The following is an 18267-nucleotide window of genomic DNA, read 5'->3' as shown; positions in this document are numbered from 1 at the left end:
ACGCTGTCACAATCTGCATGACCTTTGCCTCAGAATTGAGGATGGAGGTAGTTCGGCTCCTGGCTCTCAAGCTGGAGCGTGGAAAGCTGCACTTCATCTGCAAGGCTGGGAGATAAAGGCTCTTTGTACTTGATTTTAGCAGGGCTGGGCGCAGGAGCGACCAGTACTTCCCTTTTGCAGGTTTAAAGGTCCAGGGATAGCAGATGACCTGCTCATTCAGTTATACAGTATACAGACAGCTTTTTGTTCGCGCTGTTTCGGCTCCTGTGCACTAGTCTACCACCTGTGGCTGGTATGTTTGTGAGCATTGTATTTAAATGAAATTTTCACCTGATCTCTCAGCTGTCCCAGGTTAGGAACTCTGCACTGCATTATTTCCGCAGCACCTGGTACTCTTCTCGGTGTGTGGTACACTGTGACCCCATGGTGCTTTGAACTGAAGGGTATATTCCAAGAGTCAGAGGTTGAATGTGGTACTCACATTTGGCTCTGAAATGCCTGCGACTCAGAAAAGGCGAGCTGTGTGGTGGAGAGAGCACAACAGGAAAGAGCCCTGGAGTCAGGCTTCAGTTTCTGCCCATCTCTGACCCTGGTCCATGCCAGACAACCATGTCAGCCCTTAGCATTCTTATTTGCAAAATGAGTGGGTAATTCTCTTAATTACTTCATAGCTCTGGCACTTGTCGAAATACTCTTAAAATAAATTCCAGGCAGAAAGCTGAAGCAGTGCAACAGCAATTCAGCGGAGTGTCCTCCAGTTCAAGTTTTCATACTACCCACTTAGCACAGACCCTGGGTTAAGGGGCTCCACCCCACACGCCTGCTCCCACTTCAGATGCCAGCCACAAGTCTGACATGTCCCCCAGCCACCCTCACTTCTGCCTGGCTGGCCACAGCTTTAGGATTACCCACTACCCCCTCAGGTTTGATAATTTGCCAGAATGACTGTCACGGAATTCAGGAAAGCTGTTTTGACTTTTATACAACAGCCCAGTGGTAGAGTCCTAAGGTGAGGGCTGGCGCCATGGGGGAGACAGGAGCGGCCACCCCGTGGAGTCAGCCATTCCCATCCAGTGCATTGTGATGTTCCCCAGCCTGAAAGCTCCCTAAGCCTTGTGGTCCAGAGTTTGAGTCTTTTATATAGCATGATTGATAAAACTGTCGGCCACGGGGTTGAACTCAGTCTCCAGTCCTTCTCTCCTCCCCTGAGGAGGTGGAGCTGAAAGTTCCAACTTTTCAGTCATGTGGCTGGTTTTTCTGGCAGTCAGCCTCTGTCCTGAAACTATCTGACGCCCATCCTTCCCCACTCCCAAGACCCCCTCATTAGTATAAACTCAAGTCTGGTCCAGAGGGGCTTCTTGTGACTAGCCAGATACCCCCTCAGGAACTTCCAAGGGTTTTAAGAGCTCTGTGGCAGTAGCCAGGGACGAAGACCAATACATGTATGTATTTTTTTATTCTACAGATTGTATGTTAAAAAAATTTTTTCCTAATCAGTAAAGTTTGCTGTTTTAGAACAATGGGTGATTATTTTTAGTGTGTTTCTTTGGTCATTTAATCGTTGGACACACACGTTGCCCTGTCTTAAGTGCCCTCTTCAGATGAAGCGCCTGAAGCCGGGAGAGGGTCTGTGTCTCTTATGGAAGTGGATGTCACCGCCCAGCAGAGACACAGCCACAGACATCAGGCCCTTCCTTTGCTTTCTCTCACCAAAGGAGCCAGTGCATCAATCAGATGAAGGAGGTGAAGGAACAGTGTGAGGAGCGAATAGAAGAGGTCACCAAAAAGGGGAACGAAGCTGTAGCTTCCAGAGACCTGAGTGAAAACAACGACCAGAGACAGCAGGTAACTGGGGAATTTTTGCCAAGAGTTTCTAGAAGGTACCCCTATCTTGAAGCATTTTGTTTCTTTTATGTGCCGCCTGGCTTTCTCTAGACTCTGCCCTCCCTTGTGGGCTTGGCTCCCTGAGATACAACAAAGCAGAACCTGGTCCTGGGATGACTGGAACCTAACCAAGGGAGCTGGCCTCCAGTCCCACTTCCCAAGCTCAGGGCTTTACGGGAATTATCGTATTTAAAGCCCACAGCCAGCCTGGGAGAGAGTTGCTGTTTTCCTGATTTGAGGACCCCAGGCCCATGGGAGGGGTTAAGTTTTGTGGCCAGTGTCACACCACCTGGTCAGTGGTAGAGCCTATCAAGACCTCAGGTCTGGCCGACTTCATGTCTCGTGCTCTCATTCCGCCTCCTGTGCAGAGCACAGCCCACGAAGCTGCTGCTTGAAGCCTTCTGGGTGATCTTTGGTTGGTTTTTTAAAAAATATAGCAGCTTTATTAAGATATAATTTGCATTCCCTGTGATTCATAGAAAATTTACAATTCATGGGTTCTGGGTGTATTCACAAAATTATGCAGCCATCACCACAGTCAATTTCAGAGCATTTTTATTGGCACAAAAGAAACCCTATATCCCTTAGTTCTCTCTTCATTTACCTTCAGTCCCCACAGCCCTAGACAGCCAACTGCTAATTTACTTTGTGTCTCTTGATTTGCCTCATCTGGACAATTTCCTGTCAATAGAATCATATATGTGCGGCCTTTTGTGTCTTGACTTTTTTTTGAGAGGGCATCTCGCTCTGTTGCCCAGGCTGGAGTGCAGTGGCGTAATCTCGGCTCACTGCAACCTCCGCCTCCCAGGTTCAAGCGATTCTCCAGCCTCAGCCTCCCGAGTACCTGGGGTTACAAGCACCCACCACCAGGCCTGGCTAATGTTTGTATTTTTAGTAGAGATGGGGTTTCGTCATGTTGGCTAGGCTGGTCTCAAATGCCTGACCTCAAGTGATCCGCCCACCTTGGCCTTCTAAAGTGGTGAGATTACAGGCGTGAGCCACTGCGCCTGGCCTGTCTGGCTGCTATGACTGAGTATAAGTGCTTCAGGGCTCATCGGGGTTGCAGCATGCATCAGTACGGCATTCCCTTCAGTGGCTGATTAATCCATCCTGTGGATGGACCACATGTGGTTTATTCGTCATCAGTTGATGGGCATTTGGAGTGTTTCCACGTTTTGGCTATTATGAATAATGTCGTATGAACATGAAGCTTTTGTATGGTCGTATGTTTTCATATCTCTTGGATGTTACCTAGGAGTAGAGCTGCTGTGTTATATGATAATCTATATTTAACCTATTGAGAAACTCCCAGACTTCTTCCAAAGTGGCCATACCATTTTCCACTCCCACCAGTAGTTTATGAGGCCTCCAGTTTCTTCACATCCTTGCCAATTCTTGATACTACCTTTTTCATGATACCCTTTCTAGCAGGTGTGGAGTGGTAGCTTATTGTCGTTTGGGTTTGCATTTCCCTAATAACTATGATATCCCTAATGATACTGAGCATCTTTTCACATGCTTCACTGGCCATTTGTATATCTTCTTTGGAGAAATGTCTATTCAGTTCCTTTGCTCATTTTTTAATTGAGTTATTTTTGAGTTGTAAGAGTTTTTAGAATCTATTTTACTAAAGATATAGTGGATATATGATTTGCAAGTTTTTTTTTTTTTTTCAATTCTGTGGGGTTTTTCACTTTCTTGCTGGTGTTTGGTTAAAGCACAAAAGTCCTTAATTTTGACAAAATCCATTTTATTTGTTTTTTCTTTTGTTGTGTGTTCTTGGTGTTGTATCTAGGAACACTTTGACCCGAGATCTTGAAGATTTCCTGTTGCATTTTCTTCTCAGAGTTTTATCATTCTTATTTCTTACATCTAGGCCTATGATTCATTTTCAGTTAATTTAATTCTTGCATATGGTGTGAGGTAGAGCTCCCGCTTCATTCTTGTGTGTGTGTGGATATCAAGTTGTCTCAGTATCACTTGTTGAAATAAAGACTGCTTTTCCCCCACTGAATTGTCTTGGCACCTTTGTCAAAAATCAGTGTGCTGTAAGTATGAGGGTTTTCAGTGAGCCTGAGTCCCTTGGCTGTGTATGCCCCCTATGCTGCTCAGTACCCACTCCCTACCCCAGTGGGACAGAGTGGCTAGAGTGGGCTGGAGTTGAGTAGCTTCCTTCTCCCATGTGGAAATCTAGAGCTCACTGGAGTTGGGTGTTTCATTCCCCCAGGTCAGTTAGGCTGGGATAATATCCCAGCAGGGGCTCTGGGTAATACACTCCTCCTGAGGGCCAGCCTGGTTAAGGAGAACAGAGCTCTGTGGCCTGTTGCAGAGTGGTTCCTTTCCCCGCCACACTGCTGGAAGCATAAGCCAATTTTTCTCTGATATTTACTGAGAGCCTGGTTGAGCTCCTAGGGGTAAAACTTATAAGTATGGGAGCCCCTTACGACTGGGGCAGGTTTTTTACTTTTTTTTCTTTCTTTCTTTTTGAGTTGGAGTTTTGCTCTTGTCACCCAGGCTGGAGTGCAGTGGCGCAATCTTGGCTCACTGCAACCTCTGCCTCCCGGGTTCAAGCGATTCTCCTGCCTCAGTCTCCTGAGTAGCTGGGACTACAGGCATGCACTGCCACACCTGACTAATTTTGTATTTTTAGTAGATCTTGGGTTTCTCCATGTTGGTCAGGCTGGTCTCGAACTCCCGACCTCAGGTGATCAGCCCGTCTCAGCCTCCCAAAGTACTGGAATTACAGGCATGAGCCACCACACCCAGCTGGGGCAGGTTTTTAACTCTCAGACTCATCCACACTGAGCCTTAAACAGTTCATACATGACTGGGCTCTCCTACCCCAACACTGGTTCCCTCGGTCTGCCCAAGCCTATCCTGGTGAGCCGGGACTCACTGTATTGGACTCTGTCTCCAGGCTTAAGGACAGTGATTTACACTCTGTCCTCACCTCTCCTATGGATCCAAGAAGAGCTGATAACTTTTCAGTCTGTTTAGCTTTTTACTTGTTGTTAGGACTAAGTGGTGACTTCTAAGCTTCTCACGTGAGGCACTGAAAACTGGAAGTCTTACGTTCCTCCTACGCACTGCTGGAGCTGCTTCCCGTAAGTTTTGGTATGCTGTGTTTTTGTTTTGTGTCAAAGCATTTTCTTTTTTTTTGAGACAGAGTCTTGCTCTGTCGCCCAGGCTGCAGTGCAAGTGCCATGATCTCTGCTCACTACAACCTCCGCCTCCCGGGTTCAAGCGATGTTCCTGCCTCAGCCTCCCAAGTAGCTGGAATCACAGGCGCCCGCCATGACTCCCAGCTAATTTTTGTATTTTTAGTAGAGATGGGGTTTCACCATGTTAGCCAGGCTGGTCTCAAACTTCTGACCTCTGGTGATCCGCCTGCCTCAGCCTCCCAGAGTGCTGGGATTGCAGGCGTGAGCCAGCGCGCCTGGCTGTCCAAGCATTTTCTAATTTGCCTTGTGGTTTATTGTCGAACTCACTGGTGATTTAGGAGTGTGTGGTTTAATTTCCAAATATTTGCAAATGTCACAAGTTTCATTCTGTTTTGATTTATAATCCATTCCATTGCTATTAGATAATTCACTTTGTGTGATTTTAGTTATTTAAGTGTATGGAGGCTTGCTTTGTGGCCTGCCATTTGTTCATCCCGGAAAATATTCCATGTGTACCTGAGAAGCAGGTGCATTTCCCCTTGCTGGGCTGAGGGTTCTGGAGATGTTTGTTCTGTTAAGGAGCATTTGTGGTGTTCATGTCTTCTTTTTCGTTGATCTTCCGCCTGGGTATTTTATGATTCTATAAATGCTTCCTCTCAGCAGAATCTCTGCCCAGTTTTATTCCGTATTGACAGTACTTTCTGGGAGACCTTGACTCAACCTCTTGTCTTCTGATGTACGCCACATGACCAGGGCGTGACCAGAGTAGACTGTGGCGTTTCTCAGGGTCTTGGTCGGAAGGATATGGTGGTGGGATTGGTGGGATTCTTGTACGGCTTCTGCTCACAGAGCCCTGCCCTGGCTTTCTGTCCTGTGCTTCTGTTTCAGCTTCAAGCCCTCAATGAGCCTCAGCCCAGGCTGCAGGTAGCAGGCCTGCCACGTGCAGAGGCGCCACAAGGGAAAGGAAACGTGCCCGGTAACAGCAAGTTCCAGACTCCAGCCCCCAGTTCCGAAGTGGTTTTGGATTCGAAGAGACAAGTTGAGAAAGGTAAGCAGAGCCCAGCAGTTGCCCTGTTCCCTGCTCTCCAGAGCCCCGTCGAGGAAGCAGTCCCAGCGAGCTGCTGAGGCAGTCAGTGAACCCAGCAGCGGGGCAGCCAGGAGCAGGGGTGTGTCTCTCTGGGCACCTGGAATTGGGGCACTGGGGCTTCCTGTCTGTCTGACTGATGTCTCCTCCTTGTAAACGAAGTGACTTGTCCTTGAGCAGCTGTGTAGAGAAAGGCCCAGGCTGCACCTTTATGCAGGACATGGGTGGGCTTGTGGGGGAGGAGGCTGAGCCGCAGACACTGAACCAGGAGGCTGCTGTCCATGAGCAAAGCCCCGGGCGGGCCTGCCTGCCCTGGCTCCCAAGTGCTTGTCTCTAGCAGACAAGACGATCGGGTCACTCCGCAGGACACCCTCTTTCCATTGTACCTTGTCAAGATAATTTAGTCCAGGTTTTTTTTTTTTTTTTTTTTTGTAAGCTACTTTTCCCTTCATCACGGTTCTGATGAGCTGCAGGCACAGAGAGGCCTGCAGTCGGTGGCTGAGATCACAAAAGGAGCTGCTACCTGGTTGTTCTCCTGTGTGCAGCCCACCCCACCCCCATTCCTTGGGAAGGTTCTGGGAATTGAGTGGAATGAGGTTTTTCTTCTTTTTTTTTTTTTTTAAATCACATACTGGCGAGGTCACAGCTAACTGTGTTCTGTGCACAGAGGAAATCAATGAGATCCGGGTGGCGAGTGAGGAGGAGCCTCAGAGGGACAGGCTGGGGCTGCCACAGGAGCCAGGCCAGGAGCAGGTGGTGGAAGACAGACCTGTGGACGGAAGAGGCTTCGGGGGAGCCAGAGAACTGGGCCACACCCCACAGGTGCCAGCTGCCCTGTCAGTGAGCCAGGAAAATCTGGAGATGGAGGGCCCCGAGCGAGACCAGCTTGTCATCCCCGACGGACAGGAGGAGGAGCAGGACGCTGCCAGGGAAGGTGGGTGTGAAGCTTCGGGGGCCGCGGTGGACTCCCTTCCACCAGACACCCAGTCACCTCCATCTCCTTCCCAGCACCCACGGAGCACCCTGAATTTGACCAAACACAGTCCACAGTTTGCCAGTTCCTTTTCGTTTGAAGGTTTCTTACTCGTTTTCAAGAGGGAGTCAGGAAGGAAGAGCAGCATATGCTCCAGAACTCGAGGTTTTAGATGCAGTATCGGCAGGGAGTCGAGGGGACTTTGCAGGTGGGCGGCCTGGAGATGGGTGTTTAGCATCAAGGGGACGCCTCGTCCTGGCCAGCAGGCCACATGGCCCATCTTTGTATCTCCACTGTCGTGCAGTGTCTGGTGCCATTTAGACAATCAGTGCCTAGTGAATGACTGAAGGAAGGAAGGAGTATTGGGTAGATGAAGGTTCATGCGTATGTGAACAATGAGGAAACTTGACATGGGAATCCTTCTTGGTTTGGTTGACTTTTTTCTTTTTAAAGAAATAAAGGGTAGGAATCAGAGATCAACCGACTATTCCGGGATGTATTTCAGTCCCTTCAGATGTGGAAAATGTCCTTCCCACCTGAGCCAGGAACACTTCTGGGGATATGACACCTGCGCTCTGGGGTGGACCAAGTCACAGAAGTTGGAGAGTACACTGATTGGCACAGGTTACCCTGATTCCATTTAAATCTAATTTTCACTTCATTGTCTTTCTGAAGAACGTGTCCTCCCAAGTTCCAGTTAAAGAAGTGCATTTTGTCAGCCTCCCCCTAAGTATCCCTGCTGGGTCCCTGTGTTCCGTGCCCACCCAGCAAGGAGACGCTCATGGTGTGTGAGGCAGGGAGATCCCACCGGCTGGCTCAGCCTGTGGCGCTCCAGCGTCAGACCCCTCAGCGGCTGGTCACGAAGTGTAACAAAAGGTGGGCCTGAGATGCCACAGTGCCTGTAGGATGCACCTGCTTCTAGACGCAGGTGTGGTGACCGCATTTGAAGAAACATGCAGGCCTGTGCAGTTTCCACCCAAGGCAGTGAGCCGGAGAAATAGACTAGAGCTGCTTTTCCAGGTGTGCACTTTTAAAAAAGATTTCGCATTTGGCCAGGCATGGTGGCTCATACCTGGAATCCCAGCACTTTGGGAGGCTGAGGTGGGCAGGTCACAAGGTCAGGAGATCGAGACCATCCTGGCCAACATGGTGAAACCCCATCTGTACTAAAACTAAAAAATTAGCCGGGCATGGCAGCACATGCCTGCAATCCCAGCCACTTGGGAGGCTGAGGCAGGAGAATCACTTGAACCCGGGAGGCAGAGCTTGCAGTGAGCCGAGATTGCGCCAGTGCGCTCCAGGCTGGGCAGCAGAGCCAGACTCCATCTCAAAAAAAAAAAAAAAAAAAAAAAAGATTTTGTTTACCGCCTGCATACACATTTAAAATATGTAAGTTAAACCCTTTGAGTAGGTCTCTTGAAAGCCTTTTGTCCTCATCTTCTCTGGCTGCTGCCCCTCCAGGGGTGAATAGAGTGATGGGTTCTCTCACGCTGTAAGTATGAGGGACGGTTTCTCCCGTGGCTCACGGCGGCGGCTCCATTTCCTCTCTCCATTCTAAGGAGATGCTGTCATTAACTACAGATACCCGTTCCTTCCTAAAACAGTGGCACCTTTCTTTTACCTTGAGATTTGAGTTGTTAGCTAGTTTCTCCGTGTTCAGCCTAGAATGCACCCTTTTATGTAGGGCCATGCTGTCTCTAGATTCAGAGTTCAAGTGGAGTACACATAATGCACGTGTTTGTCCTGGAAGCCAGCCCATGCGTCCCTACCATTTCCAGAGAGGCAGCCGACAGATCTGATTGTGAGCAAGTATGGCTAACCCCCAGCACCTGTGCTCTGATACTCCTGTGACATCAAGACAGAAACGATGTAGCTTATGTTTTATGTGCTAATTTTACAGGGAGAAACCAGCAGAAACTGAGAGGAGAAGATGACTACAACATGGATGAAAATGAGGCGGAATCTGAGACAGACAAGCAGGCAGCCCTGGCAGGGAATGACAGAAACATAGATGGTAAGAATGGGGCCGGGGGCGGTGGCGAGGTCACTTTCATTTCCCCTTTCTGGTCCTTCACTGTGATTATCCAGTGATTCCAACATTAGATTGTAATGAGTGGGTCATTGCAAAGAGACCGTCTCTTTAGGAGCCTTTGAAACCAGGGGCAGTGGAGGGAGGTGAGGGTTGAGAAGCCTAAGTTGATGAAAACCATTCGGAAAGCCTGCATTGTTTCTAGAAACATATTCAGTGTGGCTCAAGTCTTTAAGTAGGATGATTTTTCAGTGACTTTCAGGGATTTGCAAACAAAATGGCTAGGTCACTACTTAATCAGTCTGCCTCCCAGATGACAAGCCCCAGGATGTGCATAGAGCTTCCAGGCAATTATGAGAGCTGCCCTTTGTATTGTTATTTTGAATTTTTGAAGAGTCCAGGCCAGTATCTTGTAGAATGTATCAAACTCTAGCCTTGTCTGTTTGCTTGTGATGGATTCAGGCTGATGAATTCTTGCTTCTCCCCAGGAGGCATAACAGCAGGTGGTCCTGCTGGTGGTTGTTAATCTCTTGGCTAACGTGCCCACGAGGTCTCAGAAGGGCATTTTCCTTTTGCTATTAATACATCATCTAGAAAAGGAGGCTTTGAACTTGTGTGGCTTTACCATCCATTGATGAACACTGCCCAAGTGGTGACATTTTACATGCTGCCATCCCAGCACATTTAGTACTTGACATTTTGTAAGGAACCCCTCTCCCTCCTCCCACACACTTGCTTATTTTGGTATCACTATGGACTCATAGTATTCTTTCTTAAAATACATTTTTCTGGGTCAGGTGTGGTGGCTCACGCCTGTAATCCCAGCACTTTGGGAGGCCAAGGCAGGCAGATCATGGGGTCAGGAGATCGAGACCATCCTGGCTAACACAGTGAAACCCCATCTCTACTAAAAATACAAAAAATTAGCCGAGCGTGGTGGTGCGTGCCTGTCGTCCCAGCTACTAGGGAGGCTGAGGCAGGAGAATCACTTGAACCCAGGAGGTGGAGGTTGCAGTGAGCCGAGATCGTGCCACTGCACTCCAGCCTGGGCAGTAAGAGTGAAGCTCTGTCTCAACAACAAGAGAACCCAAGCCATGTGACTGGTTTCCCATAGCCTGGATACTGCTGATTGTAGAGTCACGGGGCAGTTGAGCGAGTTCTCCTGGCCTCTTTTTTGTAGAGTGGTAGCTAGACCCAGAGGCTTGATGAGACTCAGGTCCAGGCTCAAGCCTTCGGTAAGATAAGTGGTGGTATGTTCTTACATCGGGAGGCACATCATTTCTGGCTTCTTTTTTTTTTGAGTTGGAGTCTCGCTTCGTTGCCCAGGCTAAAGTGCAGTGGTGCAGTCTTGGCTAACTGCAACCTGGCGTCTTTCTTTTTGTGATACCAGTTGATGGTCAATGCCTGTATCAATTCATTTTTATGTCATTTGTTAACGGGAATGTTCTTAGAAATAGACACTTCGGCTGGGCGTAGTGGTACACGCCTGTAACCCAGCACTTTGGGAGGCCAAGGAGGGTGGATCACCTTGAGGTTAGGAGTTCGAGACCAACCTAACATGGTGAAACCCTGTCTCTACTAAATATAAGAAAATTAGCTGGGTGTGGTGGCGCATGCCTGTAATCCCAGCTACTTGGGAGGCTGAGGCAGGAGAATTGCTTGAACTTGGGAGGCAGAGGATGCAGTGAGCTGAGATTGTGCCATTGCACTCCAGCCTGGGCAACAAGAGTGAAACTCCGCCTCAAAAAGAAAAAAAAAAAAAGACATTTCAGTGGTATTGTTTGTATAAGGTAGATAGGATAAATGCTTGATTTTTTTCCTTTTTATTTAACAGTTTTCATGACTATGAATTATTTTCCCATCTTCCTCTGAGGGTGACTACTTTTAAAATATCATCATAAACTTCAGAATTCAGCAGAAATCCTCAGGGCAGCAGGAGTAGTTGTAACGACGACTTCCCTTCAGTTTTGGCCTTGCTGATCTTGCCAGTGCCTTCTTTTCTTTTCTTTTTCTCAGACTTGCTCTGTTGCCCAGGCTGGAGTGCAGTGGCATGATCTCGGCTCACTGCAGCCTCTGCCTCCTGGGTTCAAGCGATGCTCCTGCTTCAGCCTCCCGAGCAGCTGGGACTAGAGGCGCGTGCCACCATATTCAGCTACTTTTTGTATTTTTAGTAAAGACGGGGTTTCACCATATTGGCCAGAATGGTCTCGATCTCCTGACCTCGTGATCGCCTGCCTTGGCCTCCCAAAGTGCTGGGATTACAAGCGTGAGCCACCACGTCTGGCTAACAATGCCTTCTTTTATTACCATCTGGCCAATGCATTGTTCATTTAATGTTTTAATACTTACTTTTTTTACCTTTTCATTTTGAAATAATCTAGATTTTTTTAAAAAGCAAAAAATTTCTGTATACCCTTCACCCAGGTTCCCCAGTTGTTGACATTTTATATAACCATAGTAAAATTACCAAAATAAGGAAATTAATGTTGATACAATGCTATTATCTGTAGACTTCGTTCACATTTAGTGAGTGTCCAATTCATGTCCTGTTTCTGGTTCAGGATGATGCGCTGCATTTGTTGTCAGACCTCTGTAGTGGTCCTCACCGTGGGGCAGCTTCTGGCTTTATCATTTGTGGTGTGGGTCTGTTTTGCAGGATAGTGGCCCAGTTATTTGGTTGAAAGTCCCTCAATCTGTGCTTGTCTGATTCTTCATCAGTGTCCCCCTAAAAATTATCTTTTATATTTATCCAGGATGTCAGTCGTTTAAATTGGCAGAGTTTAGAATTTTTAGAATGCAAGTCCTAATTTGAATTTTCAGCTATCTTCATTTAGGCAATTTTTTAAAAAGGCAAATGGCGAAATACATTAGCAGCCAGACTTTGAAGCAAATACAAAGTCTCTTTCTGTTCTTTGTCATTGACTCCACTTGTGTGTTCTTGAGCATGTTTCACGGTCTGGTCACTTTCTTACCTCTATTCTAACAACATTTTTTTTTTTTTTTTTGAGACGGAGTCTTGCTCTTTTTGCCCAGGCTGGGGTGCAGTGGCATGATCTTGGCTCACTGCAGCCTCCGCCTCCCGGGTTTAAATGATTTTCCTGCCTTGGCCTCCCGAGTAGCTGGGAGCTGGGATTACAGGCTCGTGCCCAGCTAATGTTGTATTTTTAGTATTTTTAGTAGAGACAGGGTTTCACCATGTTGGCCAGGCTGGTCTCGAACTCCTGACCTGAGGTGATCTGCCTGCCTCAGCCTCCCAAAGTGCTGGAATTGCAGGTATGAGCCACTGTGGCTGGCTCTGAAACCTTTTAAATTGGGCCTAGTGTCCTACTAAATGCTTGACTTTGTGGTGAAGCCTTTTTGGATCTCTCATTTCCTACACTCACATGGTCCTAAGAACTTGAGCTTGTGCGAGGTTTGAAACAAAGTAGGTAAGGTAAAGAAGATGAGTGCCTTGGTAGCTCTTTGAAGAAGTTGAAGAAATGTCAACATCAGCTTCAACATCATTTTAAGATTGTCATTGAAATAGTGAGACCTTACTTGCTCCAGGGAAATTGGAAGAAAAAAGCATTAGCTCCAACTTTATTAGAGCCTTTAACAGATACCATTAATTTAATAAGGCAATTATTTAAATGAATAGTCATTAAACTACCATTTAATGTGCCATAGTTATAAATCAAGACCGTGGTTTTAGGTTTTATTTGTGATGTTCCTTTTTATGTTTTCTGTGTGTTAAAGGATAGAGTAAGACCAGATGGTAGAAACTACACAGACATCAGCTCTGTAAAGGGAGAGCTTTGGAGTCCCAAGAGCTGTCTGAAGCTGCGGACGGCTCTCAAGGAGGCAGGGTGTGCCTTTAGAAGTGCAGTAGCAAGGGAGTCACACTGCACAGGAGCGTGGTGATTGTATTTAAAATGTCACGATTGCACTTGATACTGTCCATTTCCTATGGCATATGGGGCATTATGTCAGTTACAAACAAGTATGGAATCTTTAGGTGCTTCAGCTTTGTTTCATGGCACATTGTTGGCCATCTATTTGGACCCTTGAAAGGGCGTTCCAGCTGGGCGTGGTGGCTCACGCTTGTAATCCCAGCACTTTGGGAAGCCGAGGCGGGCGGATCACGAGGTCAGGGGATGGAGACCATCCTGGGTAACACGGTGAAAACCAGTCTCTACTGAAAACACGACGACAACAAATAATTAGCCGGGCGTGGTGGCGGGCGCCTGTAGTCCGAGCTACGCGGGAGGCTGAGGCAGGAGAATGGCGTGAACCCGGGAGGCGGAGCTTGCAGTGAGCCGAGATCGTACCACTGCACTCCAGCCTGGGTGACAGAGCGAGACTCTGTCTCAAAAAAGAAACAAAAGGGGAGGAGTTCCCTCATCCCTCTCACAGGGCATGCAGTGGGGGTGTGACTCGCTTCTTCAGTGTCCGCGGCTCAAACCCCTAGGGGGAGCATGCGGACGGGCAGGTCGTGGGGAGGATGGATTCGCACCCCACAGCAGCATCTAGGGTTGTGTGTTTAGAGCTCCTGGAGCCCCAGTGGGTGTGTGTTGCAGTGCGCTCTTTCAGCTTAGCTCAAGTAGACCCTCTGTCTTACCGCAAGGAGAGGGCTTTCTGTATCCTGGGTTCTTGCCCTAGTGTACTGAAAAAATCAGATCATGTGGGCTTGGAGAATGAATGCAAGATTTATTGAGTGGTAGCAGTAGCTCTCAGCAGATGGATGGGGAGCCAGAGGGGGATGGTGTGGGAAAGTGGTCTTCCCCTCCTCCCACTGTCCTTGGCCAGATTTCCCTTGGCGTCTGAATCATTCTGCCGTCAATGGCCTGCCAGCATCTTTTGGTGTGTTCTGCCAGTGTGTTCTTCTCGATGTCCAGTTGCCTGTGTGTGTGTGTGCCCGCTGGGGTCTCAGGGTTTGTATGGGCACAGAATGAGGGGGCATGGCAGGCCGGAGTGGTCTTGGAAAATGCAACGTTTGGGCATGAAGACAGGAGTGCTTGTTCTCATGTAGGTCCATGGACACAGGCCTGAGGGTGAAGCCCTTGCCAGACACCCTGCCCTTCTCTACCCAGCACTTCCCTGCCCTCCTCCCGTATCACCTTTGCCATCTTGTCCTTGACGAGGAATGCACCTCCCAATTAGTGTTGTTGTGGGAGATACAGTCCTCTTTATGACAGTTTCTAGAAATTGATAAAATGGGACCTGCCTAGGGCTGGTATCTCAAATGTTTAATACTAGAATATTATGTGTATTTTTTTTCCTTTTTAGTTTTTAATGTTGAAGATCAGAAAAGAGACACCATAAATTTACTTGATCAGCATGAAAAGCGGAATCATACACTCTGAATTGAACTGGAATCACATTTCACATCAGGACTGAAGAGATGAGTATAAATGTTCATGAGGGACTGAATACTGAAAACTGTGAAATGTACTGAATAAAATGTACATCTAAAGATGATTGTCAAATTTTAGTATGTACTGTGTGTAGGAAAAAATTGAATGGTCTTTTAAAACAGTTTTTTGGGGGTACTTTTGAAGTGTCTAGTAAGATGTCACAATTTTTGATAATAGGTATTTCATGAGAAGTTCAACACCAAAAATGGAACATAGTTCTCCTTCAGGTGTTGGCGACAGTGGGGCTTCCTGATTCTGGACTATGACTTTGTGTAAATTAACAGCCACCTATAGGAAGAGTCCATCTGCTGTGAAGGAGACAAGAGAACTCTGGGTTCCCTCTGATGTCCTCCTTTCCACGTGCTGTGCCAAGCGCTGGTGCCAGCCTGTTATCTGTTCTCACTGACTGGCTGGCTTATGCTCTTGTGCAGTCACTTCTGATTCTGACAATCAATGGCCTAGAACACTGACTGTTAACACAAATGTCACTAGCAAACTAGCAACAGCTTTAAGTCTAAATACAAAGCTGTTTTGTGTGAGAATTTTTAAAAAGGCTACTTGTATAATAACCCTTGTCATTTTTAATGTGCAAAACGCTATTAAGTGGCTTACAATTTGAACATTTGTGGTCTGTATTTACTTTGCTTCCTGTGTGTGGGCAAAGCAACACCTTCCCTAAATATATATTACCAAGAAAAGCAAGGAGATGAGGCTTTTGACAAAACAGGCCAAAAGGGGGCTGACCTGGAGCAGAGCAGTGAGAGGCGAGGCATGAGAGGCAAGTTTGTTGTGGACAGATCTGTGCCTACTTTATTACTGGAGTAAAAGAAAACAAAGTTCACTGATGTTGAAGGATATATACAGTGTTAGAAATTGGGACTGTTTAGAAAAACAGGAATACAATGGTTGTTTTTGTCATAGTGTACATTTAGCTTGTAGTAAATGACTCACAAAACTGATTTTAAAATCAAGTTACTTTTGAAAATTACTATTTAATCCTGATTCACAATAACAATGGCATTAAGAACCAACCTTGAGTTGGTTCTTAGTATTATTTATGGTAAATAGGCTCTTACCACTTGCAAATAACTGGCCACATCATTAATGACTGACTTCCCAGCAAGGCTCGCTAAGGGATGAGTGGGAGGATCCCCAGGATGTGAGATGCTGAGGCCCAAGATCTTTTGATCCAACCCTCTCAATTTCAGAGGGGCAAATGGGGCCTAGAAGTTACGGAGCATCTAGCTGGTGTGCTGGCACCCCTGGCCTCACAGACTTCCAGGTAGCTGGGACTACAGGCACACAGTCACTGAAGCAGGCCCTGTTTGCAATTCATGTTGCCACCTCCAACTTAAACATTCTTCATGTCTGATGTCCTTTTACCTAGTCGCTAAGGTTAAACTTTCCCACCCAGAAAAGGCAACTTAGATAAACTCGTAGAGTACTTTCATACTCTAAGTCCTCTTCCAACCTCACTTTGAGTCCTTCTTGGGGTTGATAGAAATTTTCTCTTACTTTCTCAATAAAGTCTCTATTCATCTCATGTTTAATTTGTCTGCATACAACTGCTGAGAAATAAAATATTCTGTTCAACTTTTAAAACGTGTCACAGCTGTTTTTTTGCTTTTCCCCTTCATCCTCTATTAGATCCTTAAAAACTGTGGACTAAGGACGTCGGTTTGCCTTAAACCTTCTGTGGAATGAGATCAACTGTCAGTACATCTTCAACCCACAGGGCCCCAAAAGCTGTGTGCTTGGCATGTGTGCAGTCTGCACGCTTTCTCTAGGCTGCCCTGGGGATCACGACGGATTCAGCCAACAATGGAGAGGGCTGTGGGCTGTTCCAACAAAATAGAACAGTCACCTGTGCTGACACGCATATGTAGTTCTAGCTTCCCAAGTGGCTGGAACTAGATGCATGTCACTACGCTGGCTAATTTTTTGTATTTTTAGTAGAAACGGCGTTTCACTGTTAGCCAGGCTGGTCTCAATCTCCTGACCTCGTGATCAGTTTAGAGACTCAACAGAGCTGTTGCATAATAACCTCATGTTGAGTCTCCAAAATTTGATACTAAAGGCTTGGGGGGGGTCTCAGGGAGGCAACGTGGCTGCAGCCTGAGGGGCCGAACGGAGAGGGCAGAAACGAAGTAGGAGAGGCAGAAGGGGTCCAACTGGCATTCTGGGTAAAGACTAGGTCATTCCAGGAGAATGGCGTGAACCCGGGAGGCGGAGCTTGCAGTGAGCTGAGAGCCGGCCACTGCACTCCAGCCTTGGTGGCAGAGCAAGACTCCGTCTCAAAAAAAAAAAAAAGACTAGGTCATTCATTAGAGAACAGTGGACTTTGAGTTGTCAAGTGACCATGCTTGCATTTTATGATCTTTTAAGATCATACCCGCCACTCCACGAATACAGTGGGGCAAGTATGAATATGGGGAAGTCAGTTCTTCAAGCCCAAGTTGAGTCACTCTTTCCACACCACATGGTCTACACCTCAACTGACTTTCCAGCTTCTGCCCCACCGCTTCAAGAAAGAGCTCGCCCCAGTCACCAGCAATCTTCTTTACTTGCCAAGTTCAGTGGGCTCTTTTCAGTCCTTCTCTTAATGGCCTTTGAGCAGCATGTGGCCCTGCATTCTACTTATTTTCCTGATAAGTCTCCTTTGCAAGCTTTTTCCAGTGCCCAGAGCACAGCCAAAGAGGAACAAGGGAAACAACCACCTCCCCTAAACTTTTCCAAACAGGATGCGCTTTGACTATTTAAGGCAATATACTGTCAGAGTCTTGTGCAAACAAAACGGTGGACCAGGCATGCTTGTCAAACAGTGGCCTGTCCCACCACCTCACTGGCCTCCCCATTCCCTGGCCCTCTGAAGTCTGTTCCTTGGGACCCATCTCAAGGCCCTTACTCTAGGAGCCCCTTGAGCAACGGCAACGCCCAGAAAATTACAGTGACTATAGTTACTTAGTCCTCAGTACATCTCCACCCCAGATGGCACCTCCCAGTTCGAGATCAAACTACCTGCCATCTTCAAGATGTCCCAAAGATATCTCAATGTCTAAAGCAATCTTTATCCCAAACCTGGTCTACCTTGCATAGATAACTAAGCAAGTGGCACCACCCCCATCCAGTTGCCAAAGCCAAAAAATTTCTGAAAAATCATCCTAGATTTTGGCAGAAACTCTCATTTACCATGTCCCGTTAGCTGTTAGCTCTGGAAACTTTTGATTTCATCCACTTTCTTCCACCTGCTCTGCCACTACCTTTGTTAAGACCAACATTTTCTCTCACATGACTGGATTCCCTGCCTCCCTTTTGAACCATTCTCAGGCAAGCAGATGTGATTTGATCCCATCATGTCCCTGCATAAAAGCCTTCAGTAGTATCTACCAATATCAGAATAAAGTCCAAAATCTTTAATCTTTTGGCCTGCCAGGTTTTTGGGTATTGGCTTCTCCTTATCTCTCAAGTTCATCTCTGCCATCCTTTTCCTGCTCTGTACTTCAGCCAGGCTGCCACCCTCTCCCCTCCAAGCCTGTGCACATTCTGTCTGAGACCCCTTTCCCAGCAACGCCTCCTGAATAATAAATGTGATGGGGATTTGTCGGCTAAAGTTTCATGTGGGGCAGTTCTCCTACCCAGCATACGGCATATTCCTCACTGCATTTTCAATACCTGTTGCTTTTCTGCATTCGTTGTAAGATTATAAAAGCTCTATGAGAGAAGACTGTCTTATTCTAGTTTTT

The 18267-nt window shown here is 47.1% G+C and overlaps 1 protein-coding gene across 2 annotated transcripts in view; it reads left to right on the top strand.

Moving 5' to 3' along the window:
- GOLM1 (golgi membrane protein 1) overlaps nucleotides 1–16120 on the top strand; it is a 72093-nt gene extending 55973 nt beyond the window's left edge. For both annotated transcript variants that reach the window (XM_030919294.1, XM_030919295.1), the window contains exons 6-10: nucleotides 1716–1845; nucleotides 5934–6093; nucleotides 6797–7063; nucleotides 9003–9116; nucleotides 14397–16120. In XM_030919294.1, the coding sequence (XP_030775154.1) occupies nucleotides 1716–1845; nucleotides 5934–6093; nucleotides 6797–7063; nucleotides 9003–9116; nucleotides 14397–14473 (748 nt within the window). In that variant the 3' untranslated portion in view covers nucleotides 14474–16120. The remainder of the gene's footprint in view (nucleotides 1–1715; nucleotides 1846–5933; nucleotides 6094–6796; nucleotides 7064–9002; nucleotides 9117–14396) is intronic.
- Nucleotides 16121–18267: the final 2147 nt, after the last annotated feature.

The sequence above is a fragment of the Rhinopithecus roxellana genome, chromosome 16, assembly GCF_007565055.1.
Source record: "Rhinopithecus roxellana isolate Shanxi Qingling chromosome 16, ASM756505v1, whole genome shotgun sequence".
NCBI classification, from domain to species: domain Eukaryota; kingdom Metazoa; phylum Chordata; class Mammalia; order Primates; family Cercopithecidae; genus Rhinopithecus; species Rhinopithecus roxellana.
Note: the sequence above shows the minus strand (reverse complement) of the source record. Positions and strands in the feature narration are given on the sequence as shown.